Below are 23,967 nucleotides of genomic sequence, written 5' to 3'. Positions count from 1 at the left end.
TGAAGCACTGGAATGGGTTACCTAGGGAGGTGGTGGAGTCTCTATCTTTAGAGGTTTTTAAGCTGCAGCTTGACAAAACCCTCGCTGGGATTGAGCTGAGGTTAGTCCTGCTTTGAGCAGGGGGTTGGACTAGATGACCTCCTGAGGTCCCTTCCAACTCTGTTCAAGTAATCATCAAATCAATCACTTGCATGGATTCATTGTCCATTGCACAATATGCCCTTTCTTCTTACTTGGAGTAGCTCAAGCAATAAAAGTAATAACAACGATTGGTACTATGGTGGCAGGCAGCAACGCAGGCCCCATGGACATATGAAAGGGGTAGCTGGTACTATTGTAGGTGTTTGGGTTCTCTGGATGTTCCCTTGTCTCAGATGTGCAGTAGTAAGACAGCACACTGCTGGCAATCTGTGAGGCCTAGTTACAGTGATGCGTATATTAGATATCTACAAGTAAACCCTTTCCTTGAAGGTGTCAGACAGATGTAGCTAGTACCAGACATACCCTGCCTGCAAAACTATGGAAGGAGGCTACCCAGAGCCACAGCAGTTAAAACAAAAAAGGAAGGGTTGTGGTTGGGGACAGGAGAAGAGGGTAGAGGGGGAAGAGAAATGAGGCTTGCATGACCCCTTCTGCTCCGGTTGCTTTAATGTTTTCACATTAACTCTGTGGTCAATAGCCTTTCACCATTAACTAATTTGTACAATTTTATCACTATTAAAACATAGTTTAAATAATAGCTATGCATTGCTTAAATTAAATACTTCAGGAAATTAAACCTCCCTTTTCTACCTTTCCTGGTGTACGAGACTGTTAAGAGTACCTCAGTCTCTTACAAGGAAGTGAAACAGGTGTAAAACAAGCAGCTTGCTGTTTCCCTTGAACACTCTCACTAAGCGCTTGTCTACACATGAAAGTGAATCTAGAATACAGTAGGGGGTGAATTTAAAGTATTTCTGATGTCTAAAGTGGATTAAAATAATTTAGTCTGAAATGAATTGCATTCTAAGAGCATCCACAGATGAAACTGTTCAAAAGGAACTCCCTTGGGAGAAAAGCCTTAAATCTGATAGTGAAAAGAGCAGCACTACTTTACTAATGTACCAGAGCCCTATGGCCTTGAGTCTTGTTTCCACGAACAATGAAAAAGGGAAATTCAGACTGCTTGAACCATGGCTGTTACAGAACTAGAGTTTTAAATTGTGAGATTAAGGTCTCATCTATACTAGTTTTATTGGCAAAACAGTGCTACTGTACACTGCAATCGCAGCCCCCCCCCCCCCCAAAAAAAAAAAAAACCCAACAAAAAAACCCATCCTGGTTTTTTTGACAAAATAAAACCACCTTGATTTTTTGCAACAAAGTTTTAGTGACAAAGCATCAGTGCAGACATTGCCTTTGGTTACATCATGGTAAATGGCCTCCACATGTATCCCACAATGCCCATCATGCCTGCTCTGGTCAGCAATTTGAACTCCACAGTCCTGCAGCCATCTGCCCCTCCCATTTCAAAGCCCCAGGAAGTTTTGAAATTACTCCCACAGCTAAGCAGACAGCTCAGGCTGCTGTTGGAGAATGAGGGGGTAAAGACTCCTGATGTGCTGTGCAGAGCCAGGGAGGGAGGTGGGGGCTGATGTCAGGACATCCTCCCCCTCTGCTGGTGTACCAGTCTGCAGAGCTGGGGTGGGAGGACGGGGACACCTAATTCTGACTCAGGATTGGTTTCTTCCAATTGCTGCTGTCTGAACCTAAAAAGAGACAGTGGATACACTCACTATCCCCCCCCCTCTCACACTGCTGTGGGCTTGTTTAACAGTGTGAGTTTGGCTGACAGGGCAGTTGAGAAGCAGCTGTCAAACTAGTAGGATGCCCATGGAATGATGGGATGCAGAAACCTTCACTATGAGATGCTGTGCCTGCCCCATGAGTTACCACCATGCACTGCTCCCTGTGTCAACAAAACAGCTGGTAGGGTGAATGCACTCCACTGACACAAGGAGCATAGTGAAGACATGGCAACAGCCATTTAATTACAGCGCTGGCTGTACACCAGCTTAACTTGTGTCGACAAAACTTTCTAGTGTAGACAAGGCTTAATACTCTTCACTGAAAGATCACTGTTCTTTACACTGAGTACTGCATCCATAAGGGCAACTTAATTAAATCTCTTGAGCAGCACAATAGGTGGAAAGAACTTTCCATCCTCTCTCCAAAAAAACTTTAAACACACACAATGTCTACAAAAGCCATTTACTTTAAAAAGGATTTTTAAAATCCTAAATTGAAGTGAGTTTCTCAAAGCGATGATGTCATGCTGTTTGTTTTGTACCCCTTCAAACCCTGAGATGACCTACAGTTCTTTTTAAAAAGGTTGAGCTAAACATGCAGGAAGATTTCAGTATGCGTCAACCTGATCCATCATCATCTTGCGGCTATACTCATAGGTAAGGAACAGTGCACCATTGGCTGGGAATGCACGAATCAAAGTAGGCTTTAGTCCAGAATACAAGGCAAATACTCCTGCAAAATGAAACATGAACTGATTAGGAATTTGCATGTTAAACTTTTAAAAGACTAACCAGCAACACTTCTGGTGCTCTACTCTCCAGCAGTCATGCAAAGTAACTTAAAATGATGTTAATTAGAGGAATTAGGGACAGGAAGTTTGAGGCCAAGAACTCAAGATGGAAAAAGAACTGGATATTTATCCAGTCTATCTTAATACATTTTTGGAAGGGATATTAAACACCTTGGGTTTCAGGCAAACTATTAGAGTTCAGGAAGAGACCTAATACGGGGGCAGCTCACACCACATCTTACTGCTGCAGTGTTCCATCACCTTCCTCTGAAGCATCTGGTGCTAGCCACCATCTCTCTCACAATCCTGGACTTGACAGACCTTGGATCGGACCCAGTAGGGCAATTCCTACTTTCCTCATCAACTGTGCATCTTTTATAAGTGTAATATTACTGTTAATTAATTCTTCAGAAATAAACAGATTCATCACAAATTTGATCTATTTCTAGTACCTGCTTGGAGTTTCAATGTTTAAATGACAAGTTAGCCATTACAGAACAGTAGGGTGCATTAACTCAGCTGTCTTTAACACGTAAGATATTACAGTAAGTATTAAGTGATTGCCCTCAAGTACAACTGAGTGAGAAGATGTATTAATTCTGAATCTGAGACCCATTTCTGTATTATTGTTAGTATCGAGATTTTTAGTAGCATCACTTTCCTTGGTCTCTAAAGGTGGTGATGGGAGAATTTCACTAGAATAGTAATTTGTGGTCTATAGAAAAGGAAGTAGCGTAATTAATTCCCCTTACTTTCTTAACTGACCGGGTTTCAGAATAGATTTTCCCTGCTGGAGTGAGAAGTTTTGACATATGATCCTGCAGGTTTGTATTGACATGCTTACCTTCATTTCGCAAAATATTTGCGAATGTTCCCATGAAGCCCGCCTGTTTTCCAGACATGGAAAGAACCTGAATTCTAGATTTGACACAGTCCACAGGATACACAGCAATCCACAAGCAGATGCCTCCAAAACCACCACTCACCATCAAAGGAATAGGCCCTAAAAACATGAAATAAGCTTTTACATATTGTGCAAACTATCCACCCAACCTGATGGTCTTCAGTCTATTTTAGAGTAATGTGAAAACAAGGAAAGCACAGAGTTTGAGGAGATGGTCGTCTTTCTGTGTGATAAGCTTGCACTGTATTATAGGCGTAAGGTTAAACAAATGCCACAAGCACATATAGAGTTAGAGTTTAAAAGTTTTACTACATAGACAAACCTTCAACACGAAGTCTGGTTTAGGAAAGCAGATTTAACAGATTTTGTAACACAGGGGGAAGAGATCTCATAATGCTCTCTCAATTCCTTCTAAATCTAAATATTCTTAGTTCAGAAGTGCAACACACCTACCAGGCCTGGAAGCTCAACCGAGAATGTAAAAAGTCAAGATGGGTTCCTGCTGGTTCAGGCCATGACAAGGAAAAAAAGATGTCAGAATTTAATTACTACTCAAAACAAAATATAATCTAACTCCTGCTGCCATTGCTGGATTGTCTTAGCAGTGCTAGCACAAGTAAAATGGTTGTAAACATTTCTTGAGTAAAGCCAGCAGTTATGACTCTGAATATACACTGGGGAGTGTCTACTGAGTGAGATCTCAGTGTTACAAACCCAGTCACTTTTCAGAATGCAGCCACATTTTGCTTTTGTGATTAGATTTTATGAAAATTCTGTAACAATAGTGGCCAGAAAGCAGGAACTTTTAACTACTAAAAACACTACTGATGCCAAGTCCTTTCAAAGGCTGGTATCTTGCATTTTAATAGCCAGACAGACCAGATGTTTTCCTATCTTCCATATCCCTCTTTGAAAGTGCATATGATGTTAGGAAAGAGTATTTGTCCAAAATAAGGGATGACAGAGTTCCAAGTGTTTGTGTTCATATTGGAATGATACAGAAAGTTACATTTCACATTCTACAATACTAACATCTGAATCCTAAACAACCAGATAGCCCTTACAATACTATAGATAGGACTGGCAGAACTACCCGCTATTGAGGTTACCCAACATTTCCCATTATAAGACCCTGTTTTCAGTTGCTTATAATTTGCCAACCTGTTTGGGCTGAAGTTTTAAATATTCAGTATCTGCCTCGAGTTGAATTTTTTTCTGGAAACCAAATTTAAGGTTGTATGGACAATGCTGGTATTTCCTAACTTTTGAGTGCTTGACTTCACAACATTAAAAGTTCTTTTAATGCAGTTGTGTGTGCGCGTGTGTGTATGCACGCATGCGCAAAACACATGTGGCACACACCCACCCACTCAGAAGAACATGGTACAAGACACTGCAGAGGGAAAGTTTCAAATCCCTTACAAGACGCACAACTAATGAACAACTTTGCTGTAGTAAACCGTTTGGTGGTGCACTGTGTAGTGTTGAGCGTTCACCAGTTTTTGCACAATTATCCGCTCTTGACCAGGTAACTCACACATCAGCTAAATAAGTTACTTTTGGGGGAATTTTGTGCCACTGCACAATGCAGAATTTATGTTCTGCACAGTATTTCATCTTTCCCCACAGAACTAGTGTTGCACGGGCTGCTGGACCCAACAGAGCCCGGCCCTCCAGCTTGCAGATGCAGGACACTGCTGGGGAGGGGGCTAAGAAGAGGGAGAGCTGGATGGTACCTGGCAGCTGTGGTTCCCACACATCCTGAGGGAAGGAAGTGGTATAAAGGAAACTCCATACAAGCCTTGAATCCAGCATTAGCCTGTTTCTCTCTTGAATCCCAGGGGTGGTCTCATGGCTGGGCTCGGGGGGAAGGTGGAGGAGAGGAGGGTCCCGTGGCTGGGCTTGAGGAGAAGTGTGGGTGTTCGGGCTGGGGGAGCACCCCATGGTTGAGTTCTGGGAGGTAAGAGGTGTGGGTGTCTGGGCCAGGGGGCACCTCACGGTTGAGTTCTGGGAGGTAAGAGGTGTGGGTGTCTGGGCCAGGGGGCACCTCACGGTTGAGTTCTGGGAGGTAAGAGGTGTGGGTGTCTGGGCCAGGGGGCACCTCACAGCTGGGCTCTTGGGTTACAGAGCGTGGGTGTCTGAGACTGGAAGGGCAGAGTTTTCCCCCCAAGATGTGCCCAGCTGGCATGTGTGACAAACCCAGACTGAGGAGCCCCACAAAAGCATAACAGAGGAACAGGCATTGGGTTGTCATAGGCGTTCTTTAACTCTCCACTCCTTTCTTGTTGTCTGTATTGTTACAGACATACTTGCAGATGGGTATTTTGAAATATATTACCAAAATAATTGAAACTGGTTTGATTATATGGTCTTATTTTGACAAATAAAATATGCAGAATTTAAAAATAGTGTGCGCAGAATTTTTAATTTTCTGGCACAGAATTCCTCCAGGAATAAGAAGTGTACAAAAACAAAATGATTCACGTCAAATCTGAAAATGGTTGGCTTGAGCAGTTCTTTACCACTTATACAAGAGAACCTTATCATAAGCAGTAATCAAGTTGTTTTTTCTCCCATATCGCTATTCTCCAGGGCCACAATTTTTTGGCTCTGGCTATACAGCAAGTGTATAAGGTATAATTAACATTGCAGGAGAGATGTTGACAGTAGCAGTACGCTACTTTATGTAGTGAGAGACTACCTTTTCCACGTAACCACAAGCTGGCACCTACCTAGTTGATCTTTTGGTCTCTCCGCTGCAAAAAATGTCCGACTCAGTTCATAGCCTCCAAAGAAGAAGAAATAACCTGGGACTTCCCGAAGTAAAGTGCTTGACAGACCATGGTAGAACCCGAGTGGGCCATCCTTTTGAACAACACTTTTCACTACTGACCAAACTGTGCTGATAGAGGGGTTGAAACAATTAATGATACTTAGCACTTTACGCATATTGATCTGCAACATCCTATGAGCAAGTACCTTAAACATTACCCCCATTTTACAGATGGGGAAACAGAGGCCAAATAATCAATCAATTGCAAGGCAAGAATTAGAACCGGGGAATTCCTGGCTCCAATCGTTTGGTTTTGCCACAGAACTCAGATAGGAAGAAGGAGAGCAATTAAGGGTGTCTTCGCTACAGGGTTAACCCAGGTGATCAGCACTGAGGTCTGAGCAGCTGGGTTAGCATAACCCAGGTGTGAGCAGCCACACTGCAGCCCTATCACTGTTACTGCATCCTAAGTGAAGCTGCACTCTGTGTATGTAGCTAGCATTCTGGGGGCATATCCCATGGTTTTTTGTGCTGCAGTAAGCTGAGCTGCTCTGATTCTTTCCCAGTGAATTGTGGGAGAACTTGTCTGCCCTGCTGAACACCACAAGAGGAATTGTGGGAATGGAATGGAGTGATGTGTGTCAAGTGACTTAGCACTGCAAAGGGAACAGGTTACCAGCCTGAATGAAAGCCTCACTTGAGATTTAGCCAAATAAGCCAGCTAAACCAGGTTGAAAACACCACTAAACTCAGGTCAGAGGGCTGTTTGTGTGGACTGGGGGAGGGATGGAGAAAGAGGAGTTAAGAGAAACACTTGAGTAACAGCCTGAGTTAACTCTGCAGTGAAGAGATCCCCTAAGTTAGTACTCAACAGGCATGTATGTTTACAATCAGAAGCACACCCTTTGTGCAGTTAATAGCACGGTACAAGCTAGACCTTAAATGTGTTAGATGGAGTTTTAAAATAAGCGTAACATCAATTAACATCAGATTTCAGTGGTATCAAGCAAGTTACATACTTACTTGTGTCCTTGTGTTATCTTTCCAGATAACTGCATTTCGTGCATGGTCTGCAGCCGACACTTCACCAGCTCTGTGGGACATAAGACCAGGGCAGCAAATGCGGAAGCAACAGAGCCCGAAGCTGCATTCTGCAGATCACTGCAACAAAGAAACTACAGATAGTACATGGGCACTACTCTTCAGTCTTATGGTAGCCTGCTGCAAGAGCACCCATCTATTTCCTGAAAGCTTTATCAAATAAAGAAAAACTGAACAAAAGTGCAAAAAAGGAAGAGCAATCACTTAAGAGGTGACCATCTTAAGACCTAGCTCCACGCCCCTCTTCATATGAGCTCAAGTAGGTTCTTATCCTTCAACAGCTACACAAATGTAAGTATACTATCATCTTTCCCATACCTCTAAATAACAAAATGTAGATCAGTCAAATAAGACCTGAAATGAACATTGATAATTTCACATTAAAGACCATATGGCTTCATTAACCCTGGTATCACAAGGCCACAGCTTTTTTTTTTTTAACCAATTTTGTGTCGGTACCTTCATAAAAATAACTGGCACCACATCACCATGACCCTTTGATAAAAGGATCATGTGCTCACAGAGCAGCTCCTGCTATAACAGTTGTAGCATATGCAGTGGAATGGACATGTGCAAAACAGTTTAAAGAACAACAGTCACAGAAAGGTCAGTAACTTTTTTGTTTTAAAATTATGTCACTTTAGAGCCTCAGATTTTGGTATCTTCAAATGGGAGTCCTGTAGGGGAGGAAAATGAGCAGGATGATCTAAGATACTCTTCCCTCCTTCCAGAGTCTGGATCAGTGAGATGGCAGAGAAATTAGGTACAAAATGAAGACCATTGCTGAGATGCTGCACCAAGCCTCTCTAGTGGGGGGGGGGGCAATACACAACTCACAAACAGGGTGTGGGCTTGGGGGGGTGGACTTGTGATGGCTTTAAGCCACCTTTGTGTCCATCCAATCTTGGGCTGCTCCCAGAGCTGGAGAATCCTCTGGGGTAATTTACAGCCTGGAAGTTACAGCTTCCTCCACAGGCTGCCCTCTCGCAACATGCCCCCATTCCGGGCCGGCAATGGGGTCCTCTGAAGGCAATCTTACGACTGTCTTCTACAATGCCTGCACTGGGAGAAATCCTCGTTACAACTGTTGGTTTGGGGGCTACTTTATGTCACTCTAGTCCTTTTACCTGGCATGAAAGTGCTGGAACGGGGGTGAGAATAGCAAAATTATCACTTCTTGTTTTCTGTGCGTTACTGCAAGGATTTTATTTGCTCTTTAAAAATAGCGACGTCCTCACACTTTCTTTAGAAATCTGAAAGTTTCATGTTTTCCCTGTCACTAAATCCATGTGTTACATGATGACGAATTGCAATTTTGAAGCTGTTTAAAAGGCTGGAACCTCTGTTCATTGTATCTAGAATCTTCACAAATACTCTTAAACATTGTGAAAGCCAGGGTCTTCATAATTTATCTCATGTATGGCTTTTGACGCTCCATGAGTCTGTTGACTGAACACAATCGGAGCGTTGGTTACTCTGTACCCGAATGAGGAATAGAAAAACATTTGATGCTAGGAAAGTGGGAAATAGAGTATAATTTGACTATATTAAAATTGCTCTCATCTAGTGTATCTTAAATCACACATAGCCCTAGAAGTACGCAAACTCATCTAGACATTTGCCTAGTTTTACAACAGGCTACATAAAAAGCACTAGCAAAGTCAGCACACACTAAAATTTCATGCAGACAATGACTTGTTTATACTGCTCTATATACCATACACAAACTTAAGTACAATATTTATATTCCCCATTGATTTATTTCATTTTTACCATATAATGAAATAAGTAATTTTTCACTAACAGGGTGCTGTGACACTTGTATTTTTGTGTCTGATTTTGTAAGCAAGTAGTTTGAGTGAGGTGAAACTTGGGGTACACAAAAGAAATCACACTCCTGCCAGGGATACAGTAGTCTGAAAAGGTTAAAGCCACTGTCTTAAATTACATAATGTGTAAGTGTCAGAGTGCTGACTAACCAAAATTCTTTTCTAAATATGCATTGATGCAGTTTCTTCTGAATCTATGAAAAGAGCAGAAATGCCTTGTCTGGAAATTAAATGGACCATGAGATTTTTTAAATATACTAAAGGAATCTTCCATTTAATTTTACATTTTGTTTAAGACACTAGACTGTGAAAAGTGCTTCCACTAGGACTAATATTGAGCATTTTAAACCTTCTACAAAAATGTCTTTAAAACCAACAATGCTAGATTTAGGTGTATTTAGTAGCATTGATCATTTCATTTACTACTAAGCATATATGGTTGAGTTGAGAATTATTTAAGGTAGAAAATTCACTGCAAAAGTTTAGCTAATTTTATCAGGGAATTTCAAAGTTGTAGCTTCCCTTCTGCTTATGTAGTGTCTTTTGTACCTCTGTATTATGAGTTTTTAATTACGTGCTATGTTCCCCAGGGATTGTCTCCTGCCTCATTCAGTGCCAGGGTCAACCTGTTCTGTGGATGACTCAGGGTTGTCAAGTGAATGAGGTTGTGGGCTGTAAGGCCCCTAATTTCTTAGTTGCAGAAGTAGAAAGGGGTGTAGTTAATGAGGCAGGAAGAGAATAGATGATCTCATGGTTAAGGCAGTTCAATGCAACTCTAGAGAACTGAATTAGATCCCTGGTTGTGTCACAAAGTTCATGTGTGAGGCTGGGCAAATCACTTAACAGGTGACCAGTAGCTGCGCGTTCCTCATTTTCTGGGTACTTGACCTGAGAGTCTAGGATCTGATTTCTAGATGTGCCAAGCAACTGCAGCTGCAACAGAGATCAGTGGGAGCTGAGCTCTGAATATTATAATGCCAACTACTGTACTTTGAAAAAACTAGCAGATATTTTTTATCTTAGCTCTATGCCTCCGTTCCCCATCAGCAAAATGTGGATACTACTATCCTCTCACCTCCCAGGCAGGCTATGAAGATTAATTAAATAGCATCCAACTGCTTCAAAAACATTATGGGGAGAGGACAATAGAAAAGTCCTAAGAACCTTCTGTCTTCAGAGAGGAATTTGAATAGCATACAGTCAATAAGACAAAGGGCCACACATTGCATAGTGAGGATAAAACAAAACACTGAATCATACTGTGCACTGAATGAGGCTGTGGTCTTGTGGGGAAAAATAGTATGTAATCATGTAACTAAAGATGATCCATAATACACAGGTACAAGGTAGCCAAATTAAGTCTGCACTGGCAACCTTATTAGAGCTTTTCCTAATTTTTGAGTGAACGACTTAATCTTTAAATATGGTATGTTGCTTTTACTATAGGAACCATAACTCAGTTTTCTAAGTCTTCTGTAACTTCACTCTTGGGAAAAAAAAAATGGTTATTTTTTTAAGTCTCCTGCAAGGGGAAAGGCGATTTAATAGTTGTAGCAGAAGAGTGATAAGCACGGGATCTTTCTATTCTTGGCTCTGCCATAGACTTCCTGTGACAAGGGACTAGTAACTTCATCTCATTGTGTTGGCTAGGGAATAGGGACACTGTCTACCTTACACAGATGTTGCTAAGCTTAATGCGTTAGTTTGGCAAGTGATCAGAGATCTTCAAGAGGGTGATGCTACAAGTCTGAAACCAAGAAAAGTGACACCCGTACAACACATCATCATTAGTGAAGGCTAGCACAGCTGTAGATATGAGGCAAAAATACCTAATGTCACAAGTTACCCCTGAGTATATTTCACTAGCTACTTATATAGTAATCAGAGGCAGTGAACCCATGTTATGTTCTCACATGTGCTGCTAACTGTAGACTGCATATTAGGAAAGCTCAGGAATTGAAAGAGTATTTACAGACACATACTCTTCCTCCAACCATGCTTGGGTTTGTTTGTGAGTATATTTTCTAGAAGTTGTAAGTCAGGGTAGCAAAGAGGTGAAAGGGGGAACCTAAGCACAGTGTTACTAGCTTTCAGTTTGCAGTACAAAGTTAATCTTTATTTGATTAAACTAAAAATATATTTTAGGACCATAATTTAGCAGACAGGCAGTCATCTATCACGGAGGGAATTTGACACCTTTGGTACTATGTTGATGGGGACTCAAAACTAGAAATCTTTAGCCTCTTCTATTCCTAACAAACCCCAAATGGACATTGTGTTGGCATGTGTTCCTTCAACCGGCAAGCACATTTTTCCTCTTGCTGCTCCGATATCCACACTATAATCATGCCTCAGCACTAAACAGTGCTAATCTAGCCACACAAGCTAGTTAAATACCACTTCCCATAAATTAAAGTGCATGCTTGTGTATAAACCACTTTTAAAAATTAAAGTAAAGCAAATTAAAAGTATAGCCCTTTATTTGGGAAACTTATGGACCACAAAATAACAGAGAATACACACACATGGTCAGAGTCTGAAACTAAAAGTTAACTTCAGTTCATTACTTTTCATATTTCCCATTTCACTCCAAGAGAACAGAATGGTTATGACAGCCATAGCACCAAAGCAGACAGCCTCTTGCATTGTATGTCTGGGGGCAGAGTCAACTCAGTGGATGGCCCTCACCTCTGGAATTCAATCCCCTCACACTGGTCCAATGGAAAGCTTGCTGATCTGCAGGGCTTCTCTGTTTAATCAGGCTTTATCCAAGAGGCTGTCTAATGGAATTTGTTTGGCAGGACGCAGGTGCGCATTATTTGGATTACACTAGTTAACAGGGTCTTTGGCGATGTATTATGATTGTGCTGTAAATGCAACTAGATAATAGGAGCATCTTAGAAATGTAAAAAAAATGTAGAACTGAAGGAGAAGTCTGGCTGATGAGTTTGAACCTGCACCATTTTGTGCCATCACTTGACTGCTCAGTACTACAATCTCGCCTCTTCATCCCTCAAAAAACCCACCAACCACAACCAATAAAGTTAATAGTACCATTCTGTATTTAGTACAACACCCCAGGGAATAAAGGGATTGATAAATGCACTTCGATATTAGAGGCACTTGGCTTTGGTATCACTAGGTGCTCTAGTCACCTGTCCCATCAGATATTACATTCATCTATTATCCAATTAACCTATAATTTCTTCACTGTTCGTGTATTCTCTTTAGTGATTTCAAAATCCATACTGACTAGTTCTATACTAAACCGATACTGACTATTACCTAGAGAAAACTGTGGCCTGGTGTTCAGAGAGGAGATATGGGGTAAGACTCAAATATTCACACATTGTGAGTGCCTCTAAAATACACTACATCACTAGCAGCTAAAAAGGAGCTTATTTCCTCCACCTTCTTATTCTGGTAGTTGTAAATATAGATGGATTGCAGCTAATCAACTTTGTTGTTTTTAACAACCTGAAAACAAGCCCATTCTCATATCCTTAAAAAAGGAAAGTTTGATCCACAAGTGTCTGGGTTTATTTCCTAAAACCTGACAGAAAAGAAAGGTAACACCATTTACCTACACAGACACTGATTTTTCACATTTCACTTTCAATAGCTGAAAGTATTAAAGGGGAGACCTAGTATGCAGAATCACAGCCAAGAGCTTCCCCCACCCCCCTTTTTTTTATGGCAAGTTAGTGAAGCCAGAACACTGAGTTATAATGAATAACAATGTTATTCAGCATCATTATGGCTCTGGAGGGAAGGATTATTGGGATGGCGCTAAGCCAACCTCACAAGCCACCATGGCCATCACTGATGTCCATCCATGGAGCAGAGCACAGACCAGGAAGATGCAGCCACTCTAACTACTGCAAGTGTGATCCATGAGTTACAGCTGCCAGTGCTCCAGTAATTTTAGCCCCTTCACAAATATGAAGCTTGGGATTTAAGAAAAAGCTGCTTACAGAATTCTCTTCTCCCTCCCAAAACAAATCACAGGGTTTGAAAGAACCAAAGCATTCATCCAATTTGGGTTTTTTGGCAATGGGTACTATCCTGTACAGACTAGCAATCTGTTCTTATGAACTATACCACAATTGGCGAGACAAGGTATTGTGTTACAAAGTTACCACTTGCACAGGAACAAAATGGTATACTGTATAATAGCAAAGAGACTGCACTTCCTTTTAATACACAGCACATCAGTATTTACTCTTGGACTTCTAGTTGTACAATATTCTGAAAATTACAGTGTTGGTTACTAACCTCAGTTTTGCTTTCCTGTCTAATCCAATAACTCCCCTCACAATCTGTTGGCAAAACCCATAGCACATGAACAGGACTGAGTTTTCTGCTATGTTGGCTACAAGTGCTGGGGTGGTCCCCTTATAGAAGCCTCGCAATCCAACTTGTTTATGTGTCTTCACAATACAGTCAATGAGTCCTCTATACAGGCTGGGGAATGTCTGCATCTTCACCTTAGTTGTGTCAAAGGGCTGGCCGGTCAACACACACGCAGTCCCACCTGAGGAAAGAGTGTCAACATTCAACAGTCTCTTAATGATTATGTGAGTGAATACTCAACATAATGAAGCAAGCCTTTTTGTGGGAAAAAAAACAGAAGATATGTAATATGCAGAGGGACAAATTAATCACTGGCATAATTGGGTCCAACTCAACCAACTTTAATGACACCAAGGATGATTTTGGCTCATGCAAAGTCCCCCCCCCCCCCTTTTTTTTTTTAAACCACACATTACAGAAGTGGCAAATGAAAGAGGTCAAGGTTTGATTTAGAACATTTAGACCAGAGGTCATCAATTGTGTGTGTCAAGGTCCAAATTCCTTGATCAAGGTCAAAGTCCAGACTCCAAAGAAAATATAAAAACAAGTAAATAAAAATGTTCCGATCCATTCAAAAGCATCTGACAGTCTGGATTTGGCCCACCGGTCAGCCAACTGACTTCCCCTGATTTAGACACTCATTCACAAGGCAATCCATTCATATATTGAATAGATGGTGAAATACGAGTCACCAGTGGTATTAAAATTCTCTGTGTATTAGGCAGTCATCTCATCAGAAGAAAGATGAGCAGTTCTGAGTGATGTGAAGAAACTGTGCAAGAAGCTGAATGTGTGAATCCAGCACAGTTAGTTGTTTGAGGCAGGGAGAAGATACATTTTGTTTTGAAGGGGTGATTCTCACTAATACCCATACTCTGAGTTGAGCTAGTTTGTATTATACTGTGGCTGCTGGTGTCGCAAAGTGAGCTGAACTTTTAAGAGGAACTCCGATCCGAGCTTCTGATAAGTCTCCCACAGTGTTCTTATCAGCAAGTTAAAAAAGTATGGGTTGGATGAGTGTTCTAAGATGGAGAGAAAGCTGGCTAGATCATCAGGCTCAAGGGGTAATGATCAATGGCTTGATGTCTAGTTGGCAGCTGGTAACAAGCAGAGTGCCCCAGGGGTTGGTGCTGGGGCTGGTTTTGTTCAACATCTTCATTAATGATCTGGAGGATGGGGTGGATTGCACCCACAGCAAGTTTGCAGATGACACTAAGCTGTGGGGGAGTGGTAGATGTGTTGGAGGATAGGGTACAGAGTGACCTAGACAAACTGGAGGATTGGGCCAAAAGAAGTCTGATGAGGTTCAACAAGGACAAGAGTCCTGTACTTAGGATGGAAGAATCCCATGCACTGCTACAGACTGGGGACCGACTGGCTAGGCAGCAGTTCTGTAGAAAAGGACCTGGGGGTTACAGTGGATAAGATGCTGGATATGAGTCATCAGTGTGCCCTTATTGCCAAGAAGGCAAGCAGCATATTGTGCTGCATTAGTAGTAGCACTGCCAGCAGATTGAGGGAAGGGATTATTCCCCTCTCTTCGGTACTGGTGAAGCCACATTTGGAGTACTGTGTCCAGAGTTGGGCCCCTCACTACAGAAAGGATGTGGACAAATCGGAGAGTCCAGCGGAGGGCAACAAAAATGATTAGGGGGCTGGAGCACAAGACTTATGAGGAGAAGCTGAGGGAAGTAGGCTTGTTTAGTCTACACAGAGAAGAATGAGTGGCGATTTGATAGCAGCCTTCAACTATCTGAAAGGGGGTTCCAGGGAGGATGGAGCTAGGCTGTTCTCAGTGGTAGTAGATGACAGAACTCGGAGCAATGGTCTCAAGTTGCAGTAGGGGAGGTCTAGGTTGGACATTAGGAAAAAGTTTTTCACTAGGAGGGTGGTGAAGCACTGGAATGGGTTACCTAGAGAGGTGGTGGAATCTCAATCCTTAGAGGTTTTTAAGGCCCCGCTTGATAAAACCCTGGCTGGGATGATTTAGTTGGGTTGGTCCTACTTTGAGCAGGGGGTTGGACTAGATCAGTGTTTCTCAGCCTTTTAAGTAGCAAGTATCCCCTAACTTCTGAAAATTTTAATAAGTACTCCAACACTCAATTTTCCACTCTGAGAAATTGAATTTTTTCCCCTTTACCGCTGGACAACTATTTCTCGTAAAGCAGGAAAGTTCTGCAATGCTGTGTGGCTGTGGCAGATCACAAAACCCCCTGCTATTTCTCCCCTCCTTCCCTTCCTCCACATAGGAGCAAAGATCAACGCCAGCCAATCACTATGGCCTGATGGCAGGGTCACGTGGTGTTCTCCTCTCACAGGTGGGAACCTGAGGTCTGAGCAGGCACAAGTGGCCCACCAGAGTGGATAGCAGTGCTCCCCATGGCCGTCCCTAAGGGAGTGCGGGGCTGGGCAAATCACACAGTGTGGGCTGCCTGCCTCCCAGCTAGGAGTTGGGACCGGGCAGGAAGCAGGTAGCTACCACTTGGCTTCCCCAGAAGTCACTGGCTGCCGCTCGCCTCCCTTCAATGGGTTTTTTGCCACGTACCCCCAGGGGTACATGTACCACAGGTTGAGAAACTAGGTACCTTCCAACCCTAATCTTCTAGAATTCTAGGACCCCAGCTCCCACTCTGCTTAGTTTTCCTCCCAGGTCAGTTGATTGCAGGCTACACAGATAACCAGACTGGGAAGCAAGATGACACTTCCTGTGCACACTAGGGGAGAAATTAACTAAGGACAGCAGTAGCTGGCTAGAGCAGATGTGGGGGGAGTTGAGCCAGGTGCCTGTGATAGACTGTTGAAGCCCCCTGAGGCAGTCTAGGGTGAGGCTGGGGAAAGAGCAGCCAAGAATCTGGAGAGAAACTGGTGGTGGCTCCTCCCTGAGAGTGGAGCCAGGAACAGTGTCTGGAAGTAGCTTGGCTGATGACTGCTGGAAGAGGCCAGGGAGAAGGCTTCCCCAGAGAGAGAAGTGAAAATAGGAAATAGCATTGGGAACCAGAAGCAGCAGAACTATGAGGTAAGGGTGGATGGATGCTACAAGGTACAGGGTCCCAGGCCAGAGCCCAGAGTTGGTGGTGGTGGAGGAGGAACTCCTGTGACCAAGGAGCAATGAACTTTGTTAGCCCACAGATAAGGTGCAGAGGCCCAAGTTAATTCCCTCTTGACCAAAGGCTGAAAGACTGTAGTAAACTCTTTCCAGCTAAAGGCAAGTAGGAAAACCCTGCTTACCAACAGGAAAGACTTAGATGCAGAGGCCAAGGATATCTGGGAGCCTGGTGTAAGGGGAGAAGTAGTTCCATTCCACCAAGGAGAAGGACTTATCTGTCACACACCTCCTACACAGGACTGTGGCCTACAGAAGGTATAAGAACTTGTGTACTTTTGCTTAGAATTTATTTACCCCAGAAGAGAAGGATTAAATTTGGCCAGAGGGCCAAGTTACCCCACCAGCCAGGCAAGATGGTGTCTAGAGAGAAAACTGAAGCATTGGCACACATTTAAAGGACTGTGTCATTGAATCATTGTAATATCTTCTGTTAATTGGTTTGCTAGCCTAGTACACTGTAAAGTCAGCTTCTGTATGTGGACAGAGATCCAGCTGCAGCACAGCAGTAAAAACCAACATAAAACAAGAGCTAGGCATACATAATGAGCTTACAGCAAGAGGGGGGAAAAAATAAAGGAGACCTTTAAAAATGCTAGATGATGAGGAAGGCTAGAAAGATTAACACCCCATTAGAATAAAGGAGGATTAAAGCTAATTGAGTAAGCAAAGCAAGAACAATCTTTTTATAAATGATGATTTCAAATTTGAAAGTGATTGAGAAGACTTTTGCTTCTTCATCCTGTTTAAATATTTGCATTGCAGCCACAAGAAGAAACTGAGCAAATAACTATAAATCTACTTTTAAAGCTGCTCACCTGTTTACTATTAGGAAATAGGCAGATTTCCCTGAATTGTGTGTGTAATGGCAGGAGGGGGAGAGAGTGGAGAAATGCCATCAGCTGTGGCACATCTTTCAATGAAACCTAGGTTTCCCAGCCCTCATGGTAGCCAGGATGACACTGAATTAGCTTGCATTCACAACATTATCTTCCCAAGTCCGAAGATTGACTGCTCCAGTGCCTCTCATGCTGACCAGATGTGTTAGTTTTCACTGCTGCTATTTCAACCTTGTGACCAACAATGAAGCGGACAAAAGTCACAGTGATTTCACCATGCTACCGTTTGGGACAGCAGCAGATACTATAGAGATTCACAAGCAAGAAGGGTCCAAAAGCAAGGTGGAAGAGTAGACTAGCAGAAATAGCCAAAACAGACCACAGGCCTGGTAGAAACTCCAGCAACTTTCTTAGAGAGGTGTTACCCCTGGATAATGGTAAATTCACCCCCAGAGGCCTCCTCATGCTGCCATCTTCCATACTGACCTCTGGATTTGGACCTTGGATCATAGGTGTCTTGTAACATTTGATTCCTGGCTAATACTGTTGGATCTATGGCTCAGACAAGGAACCTTCCTAGAAGACTGACTAGGGTACGTCCACACAGCAGCTAGACACCCGTGTTTGGCCCATGCCAGCCGACTCAGGCTGTTCACTGCTATGTAGACTTCCGGGCTCAGGCTGGAGCCTGAGCTCTGGGACCCTCCCACGTCACAGGGCCCTAGAGCCTGGGCTCCAGCCTGAGCCTGGAAATTTACACAGCAATGAAACAGCCCCTCAGCCCAAGCCCCACGAGTCTGGGACGGCTGGCATAGGCCAGCTATGAGTTTTTCTTTGCTGTGTAGACACCCTGAATTAGCTGCATTATAATATGCAAGAGATGTGATTTGATGGCTAATGTATTAATTTGTTATCAGTAGAGCACCAGCAGCAGTGTTAGGCACCATACACAGGTATGCAATTTCCATCCTCTTTGCATAACACAATTGAAAGTTAATTTATTTCTCCCTACGTGTCATCCTCACCAACCATATTTTAGGTGTTATGAAAAATTGATATTTTCATTTGTGGCTAAGTGGAGGAACAACTTAAGTGAACTGCTGACCTTATGTTACATTATTCACAATACCATCAAGTTTCCTCATCTTCCAAAGAGACTTTCTGAATGTTGATTAAAGAGATAACCCTTTAGATAGCTTTCTGCCCTTTTCAATTAGAGAATTTCTAGGGCTGAAGCATTATCTCGACCACTTTGCTTGCACATGATGTTTGCCTTTATTGCAAAACAGTGCTTGTGACTGACATTTTGAAACTCATGTGAGCATGAAAATACACAGTAGATGTACTCAAACCTATCCTTAGAAAATTATTAGTCTGAAAGAGGTTACATATTTACTACTTGGCACTGGTTTCAGTGGAGTGATATTAACCTATCAGATGTTTGCAACACTGGGCTAGGTCCATTAGTTCCCTCCTTAACCTCAACATCTGTCTTCAAATGTGGAGATGTGCCTTTTGTACTGGTTTTCAATCAGTACCAATATGACAAACATCACCATCATTTAACAAGCAGCAATCATTAGCAGTCAGATTACAGTCTCTGCACTTGTGAAAAAAGACTTATAAACAAGCTTGTGCTCTTAAAATATCAGATTCTCAGAATCTTTGAAAATAGTTCTCTCCAGTATTACCTGCGGCACCTGCTGTGAGGTCTATGGCAGCTTGAATTGCAGGATTTGTCTTCATGTTTCACACTTGCTTACTGGTTGCTATGGAATAAAATCTCCAAGGACATGCAAGGTGTCGTGATATGTATGCCTAAAATGGAAGAGAAGAGGAAAAAGAGGCATTAAAACTACTGGTAAGCTGCGTATTTCAGCTAAATTATTTTCTGCAGACCACACATTATACACTTATATCCTTTCTATTCATCTTCTCTTAAATAAAGAGCTCTATGTCAGAGAAAGGATAGTCCACAGGTTAGGGCCCTAGCCTGGCACTTGGAAACCCAGGTTCAATTCCCTGCTCTGCCATAGATTTCCTCTGTGACTGGACAAGTTCTGTGCCGCAGTTCTCCATTTTACAAATGGGAAGACTAGTACCTTTCTACTTCAGAGGAGTACATGAGGATAACTGCACTAAAGATCATGAGGAGCTCAGGTGCTAGAGTGGAAGCCATGTAAATACCTAAGACAAATATCAGTATCAAATCCAAGGACCACAGGAATACATAAGAAATAGCTAGAAAGATTTAGTTGTCTTGTGTTCCCAATACCAGTCCTTTTAATGGAAGTCCCACATACAGCAGCATCCTGTAAATTAAATCTGGATTTAATTTGGTTTTGTCTCTCAAGGAAGTGGTTGGCACAATAAAGAGATTTTGACATGGGAGTTATAAGAACAGTTGTCTGTCCATCACAGAGCTTTAGAAAGGAGGCCATGCATGGGTTTATAAGAAGCATTTTGAAATATTTGTTCCTAGATGCTGGTTTATCATTTTGACAGCTGACAAGTAGTGTGCCAAATAATTATTTACACTTATGGAAGTGCAGATTCTTTTCATTTTAGAAAGGTCTGGCTTGTATTAGCCGAATAAAATGGGATTAAAAAAAATCAGCCATTAATAGTACATGCAGTATTTCTGAATTATGTTAAAGATTTGAAAGACATTATTCCCAACAACACTTAACTTTAGACACTGCTATTTTAAGATCAAAAGGCTCCAAGATTGTTACACTTAATTAGCTTACAATTAATGGTCATTACAAAGTGCTGTGTGGACAGTAATTTGGCCCCTTTGATCTAGGAGAAGAACAAAAGGAAAAAGTCAGACAAAAAAAAGAGTCTCTGAATGAAGGGAATCACTATGAAGTAGTGAGTCTCTCACTGCAGTGGAACTTGCATCATCATTATATTACACTAAGTGTTTAGGAAACCATACCAAGCAACAAACTGAATATATACCCATTTCCATTCCATCCTGCAGATGAGGTTCATCACAATAAGGAAGTGTTTTTCAAAGGGCTTGTCTACACTAGTGCTTATGCTGGCAAAACTTGTTACTCAGGGGCATGAAAAAAAACACTGCTGAGTGACATGTTTTGCTGGCATAATTGTTAGTGTAGACAGCACCATATCAGTGGGAGAGCTCTCCTGCCAACGTAGCTGTCAGTCACTTGTTTAGGTGGTTTTATTATAAGCTCTCCCACCGCCACAACACGGCTACACACGCGCTTATGCCAGCAATATTTATGTTGCTCAGTGGGGTGTTTTTTCACACCCCTGGGTGACAAAGATTTTGCCAGCATAAGCGCTAGTGTAGACAAGGCCAAAAAGACGCTGACCAATGCAAGTACACAGCCATAGCAACAGATTTAAGATTATCTAATTAAACCTAAACCACCATTTATTGATACCATTTATAATCTTGTAGATTTATTACTGCAAATTCAGAGAAATAAGTGACTGGTGCCCTAAAAATCATCTAAAGATTGTTAAAATAGCCATCACTCATTCATATTGCAAATCCAAAGCAATCTAGGAGTCATGTAACAGATTTTCAGGAAATTAACATTTAACTATTCTGTTACCTAGAACTGAGTGTCTTCTATCCAAAGATCTCAAAGGACTTTCTAAATACTAAGTGATTAAACCGTAAGACACCCCTTCAAAATAAGTACTAATGCCCCACTTCAGAGACCATAAATACAGGATCTGACTTTTGACTTGCTCAAGGTCACAGCAGGCCAATGACCCAAATATATTCTGAATCCAAGGGCCATAAAGGTGTAATTTCTCAGCTATGGCTCTTACCCTTCACCCCAATAAGAACTTGGGTTTTTTCATTGTCAGAATGCAAGCTTTGAAAAGAATAAAAGCATAAGCACAAGGCTGTTTCAATTAAGATAGGAGTCGTTAGCTCACAGACCGAAATAAACTTTCCTGCACTACTTGTTAAAAAAAAAAAAAAAAAACCCAAGATGTACATTATATAAAAGAGAGGGAGAAAACTACCTTCAGAGCTCATGGTCTCAAGAGACAGCAGAAGAATGTTAAAGTAGGTCTACATTTAAAATGCTACCCTGGCACAGGTGCGCCACTATAACACTTCAAGGTGGATACTTCTTACAGCAACAGGAGAGGTTCTCCCAATACTGTAGTTCATCCATCTCTCCAAGAGGTGGTAACTTGGTCAACAGAAGAACTCTTCAGTCAACCTAGCACTGTTTATGTGGGGATAGAGGTCATCTTAACAACTTTGCTCAGGGATGGGAATTTTTCCACACCCTTAAGTGACATAGCTGGGTCAGTCTAATTTTCTAGTGTAGACCAGCCCTCAGAAATACTCAACACTTTACAGTTCATCGACTAGGGAGAAAGACAGTTCAGGGCAAAGGGCTGAGGGTGATTAATACTATAAAGTTGCCAAAAACGTGTCCAACCTTTGAAGCAAGCTTATTATATTGGTCATGCGCACCTCTCTACTGCCCATGAATATTCCAGCTCACAGACAGTTCTTTCTAAGCAAAGGTTGCAGAATACACGGGGAGGGGAAGCAAACCGGGAATTTGAGATCACCAGCAGTCACATCAGAAGCACAATTCTAAGAGGCACCCACAACTTAGGCAATCAGACCGATACACGCCACTGAAACACCTCCAACTCCTAATTCGGACAGCGAGCTGCCTGTAAGTGACAGACCGAGCACGATTTGCAGGAGACATGCCCTTTTGGACAAGCCCCTTGAGAAACAAGCCGTTCTGTGGACAAGTCAAACAGACGAGACCAAACCTGCCCAGTAACTTATCCGCCCGCTCGAACCGGGTCGGCGCTGAAGCGACTTGAGTGGCACAAGGCGCTGCCGTCGGACTGTGCCGGAGACGCTTTTAGGACCCAGCCGCGCCCGAACAGCGGGCTCCTCGCCACGCGTCCATTTGATGATCCGCTCCCCGAGGCTGCACGGGGATCCCTCGCTTGCCGCTCACGGGGGAGCTCAGCGGCTCACGCACCATGCGGCTGCACCGGGGGCAGAGGCCGAGCCGAGCCACGGGCAAGGATGGATGCAGGGCTCACGCAGCCAGCCGCCCAGGGGAAGCAGCTCGCTCCAGCCGCCAGGCACCAGCCTGACCCGGCGCGGCGCCTCCCGCGCCCGGCCTGCGCCCTGCGGGGGCCAAGCAGCGCGCCGAGCGCAGCCGGGAGCCGGCCCGCGCAGAGGAGCGGCCGCAGCCGGGCTCAGCTACAGAGGCACCCGGCCGCGCGGACCGGTGAGTCCCCGCGCGCGGCCCCAAACCAAGGTCTCCCCCGGCTGACACGTGTGTGCATGCGCAGGAGGAGCAGGCTGCCGGCCCCGCGCGCACACACGCGCGCGCCCCCAACCACTCACCCCGCGCTCTGCCCTGGCCGCCACCGCAGCCGCCCCTCCGCAGCTATATAGCTCGGCGGGGGGGAGGAGGAGGGCTGCCCCGCGCGGCCGTGCCAGGCGCAGGGCGCCGCAGCCCCGCCCCCCGGCCGGGCCAGGGCAGCGGAACTAGTCAGAGCCCGACCACGCCGCAGAGACCCAGCCGGGAGGGCGCCGCAGCGCCCCCTAGCGCCCCGCGGCGGCGAAAGATAGCGGCGGGGGCTGGGTGGGGGATTGTTGGGGGCGGGGCTGTCAAGGGGGATGGGTGGGGCATTATTGTAGGAGTAGGGGGAGCGGGATGGGTGGGGCACTGTGGGGGAGGGGAGTAAGTTGTCAGGGGATGGATGGGGCACTGGGGTGAGCGGTGGGTTGTTGGGGGGTGGATGGGACACCGTGAAGGGAGCAGGGGAGCTGTTGGGGTTGGATAGGGGATTGCTGGGGGATGGCAGGTGTGGGCACTATTGGGATGAAAGCAGGGTGGATATGTGATGTGGAAAGTGGGATGGATGTATCCTGAGGGTGGTCAGCCTGGGGAGAAGGCGGGGGGTGTATAGTGGGGGAATGGGGTGTGTGATGGATGTGGGAGGAAAGAGAGTGGTGGGAAGTTTCTTTACCTGTTAAAAGGGCATTGGCCTTGATATCGCCATCTCGCTTTTAGGAGCACTAAAGCGTGATGGAAATAATGGGAGAATCTCAGAGGTGTACAAAACAGGCTGGATACCCAGAGCTAAAAGTCAGTGGAGCGCTGCATAAGTGCAAGGGTCTGCGTGCACTGATCCAGGTGGAGGACTAGAGCAATGGCCTTTTTCTCAGAGCAGTGACTTGTGACAGAGGTAGACTTGTGAACACTGCAACAGCCAGGATCTCCCTGCTGCCACCTGGCAAGAAGCCTAGATCTGTTTTATCAAAACTGGAAATCGTTCCCTGCACAGAGTCTACTTGCTTGCTAAGGAATCTTCAGTTATTGTGAGCCAGGTTGAAAGCACAGGTTAAAACACAGAGTCTGGTTTAGGATTTGAATTTTCCTAAAATTCAGGATGTTTGTCCAAAACCAAGATCCCAGATCCAATCTCCATTTAAAACATTTGC

General features: G+C 43.7%; 1 protein-coding gene across 3 annotated transcripts; it reads right to left on the bottom strand.

The window, feature by feature from the left end:
- Nucleotides 1–1,524: 1,524 nt before the first annotated feature.
- On the bottom strand, nt 1,525–22,994 carry SLC25A15 (solute carrier family 25 member 15). Of its 3 annotated transcripts, none has more exons than XM_067563053.1 (7): nt 22,864–22,994; nt 19,172–19,298; nt 13,461–13,719; nt 7,279–7,416; nt 6,215–6,384; nt 3,423–3,581; nt 1,525–2,520 (listed from the first exon to the last, which is right to left on the bottom strand). In XM_067563053.1, exons 2-7 carry the CDS (start codon nt 19,224–19,226, stop codon nt 2,396–2,398), a joined length of 906 nt encoding a protein of 301 aa, XP_067419154.1. In that variant the 5' UTR covers nt 19,227–19,298; nt 22,864–22,994; the 3' UTR covers nt 1,525–2,395. The 3 variants fall into 3 exon arrangements, with proteins under 3 accessions (XP_067419154.1, XP_067419153.1, XP_067419155.1); XM_067563052.1 differs by lacking the exon at nt 22,864–22,994 and adding an exon at nt 22,276–22,425; XM_067563054.1 differs by lacking the exon at nt 22,864–22,994 and adding an exon at nt 22,272–22,423.
- Between the last annotated feature and the right edge of the window lie 973 nt (nt 22,995–23,967).

This window comes from Emydura macquarii, unplaced genomic scaffold, assembly GCF_026122565.2.
Source record: "Emydura macquarii macquarii isolate MOO-44397 ecotype Brisbane River unplaced genomic scaffold, CSIRO-AGI_Emac_v2 contig_2473, whole genome shotgun sequence".
Lineage (NCBI taxonomy): Eukaryota > Metazoa > Chordata > Testudines > Chelidae > Emydura > Emydura macquarii.
This window is presented reverse-complemented; position numbering and strand designations above follow the sequence as displayed.

Coding starts and splice junctions, on each gene's coding strand:
- SLC25A15 (XM_067563053.1), bottom strand. CDS start 19,226: ATGAAGACAAATCCTGCAATTCAAGCTGCCATAGACCTCACAGCAGGT. Junction 7,417..13,460: donor GACAGGAAAGCAAAACTGAG/GTTAGTAACCAA, acceptor TCTTTGTTGCAG/TGATCTGCAGAATGCAGCTT. Junction 6,385..7,278: donor AAGATAACACAAGGACACAA/GTAAGTATGTAA, acceptor CCCCTCTATCAG/CACAGTTTGGTCAGTAGTGA.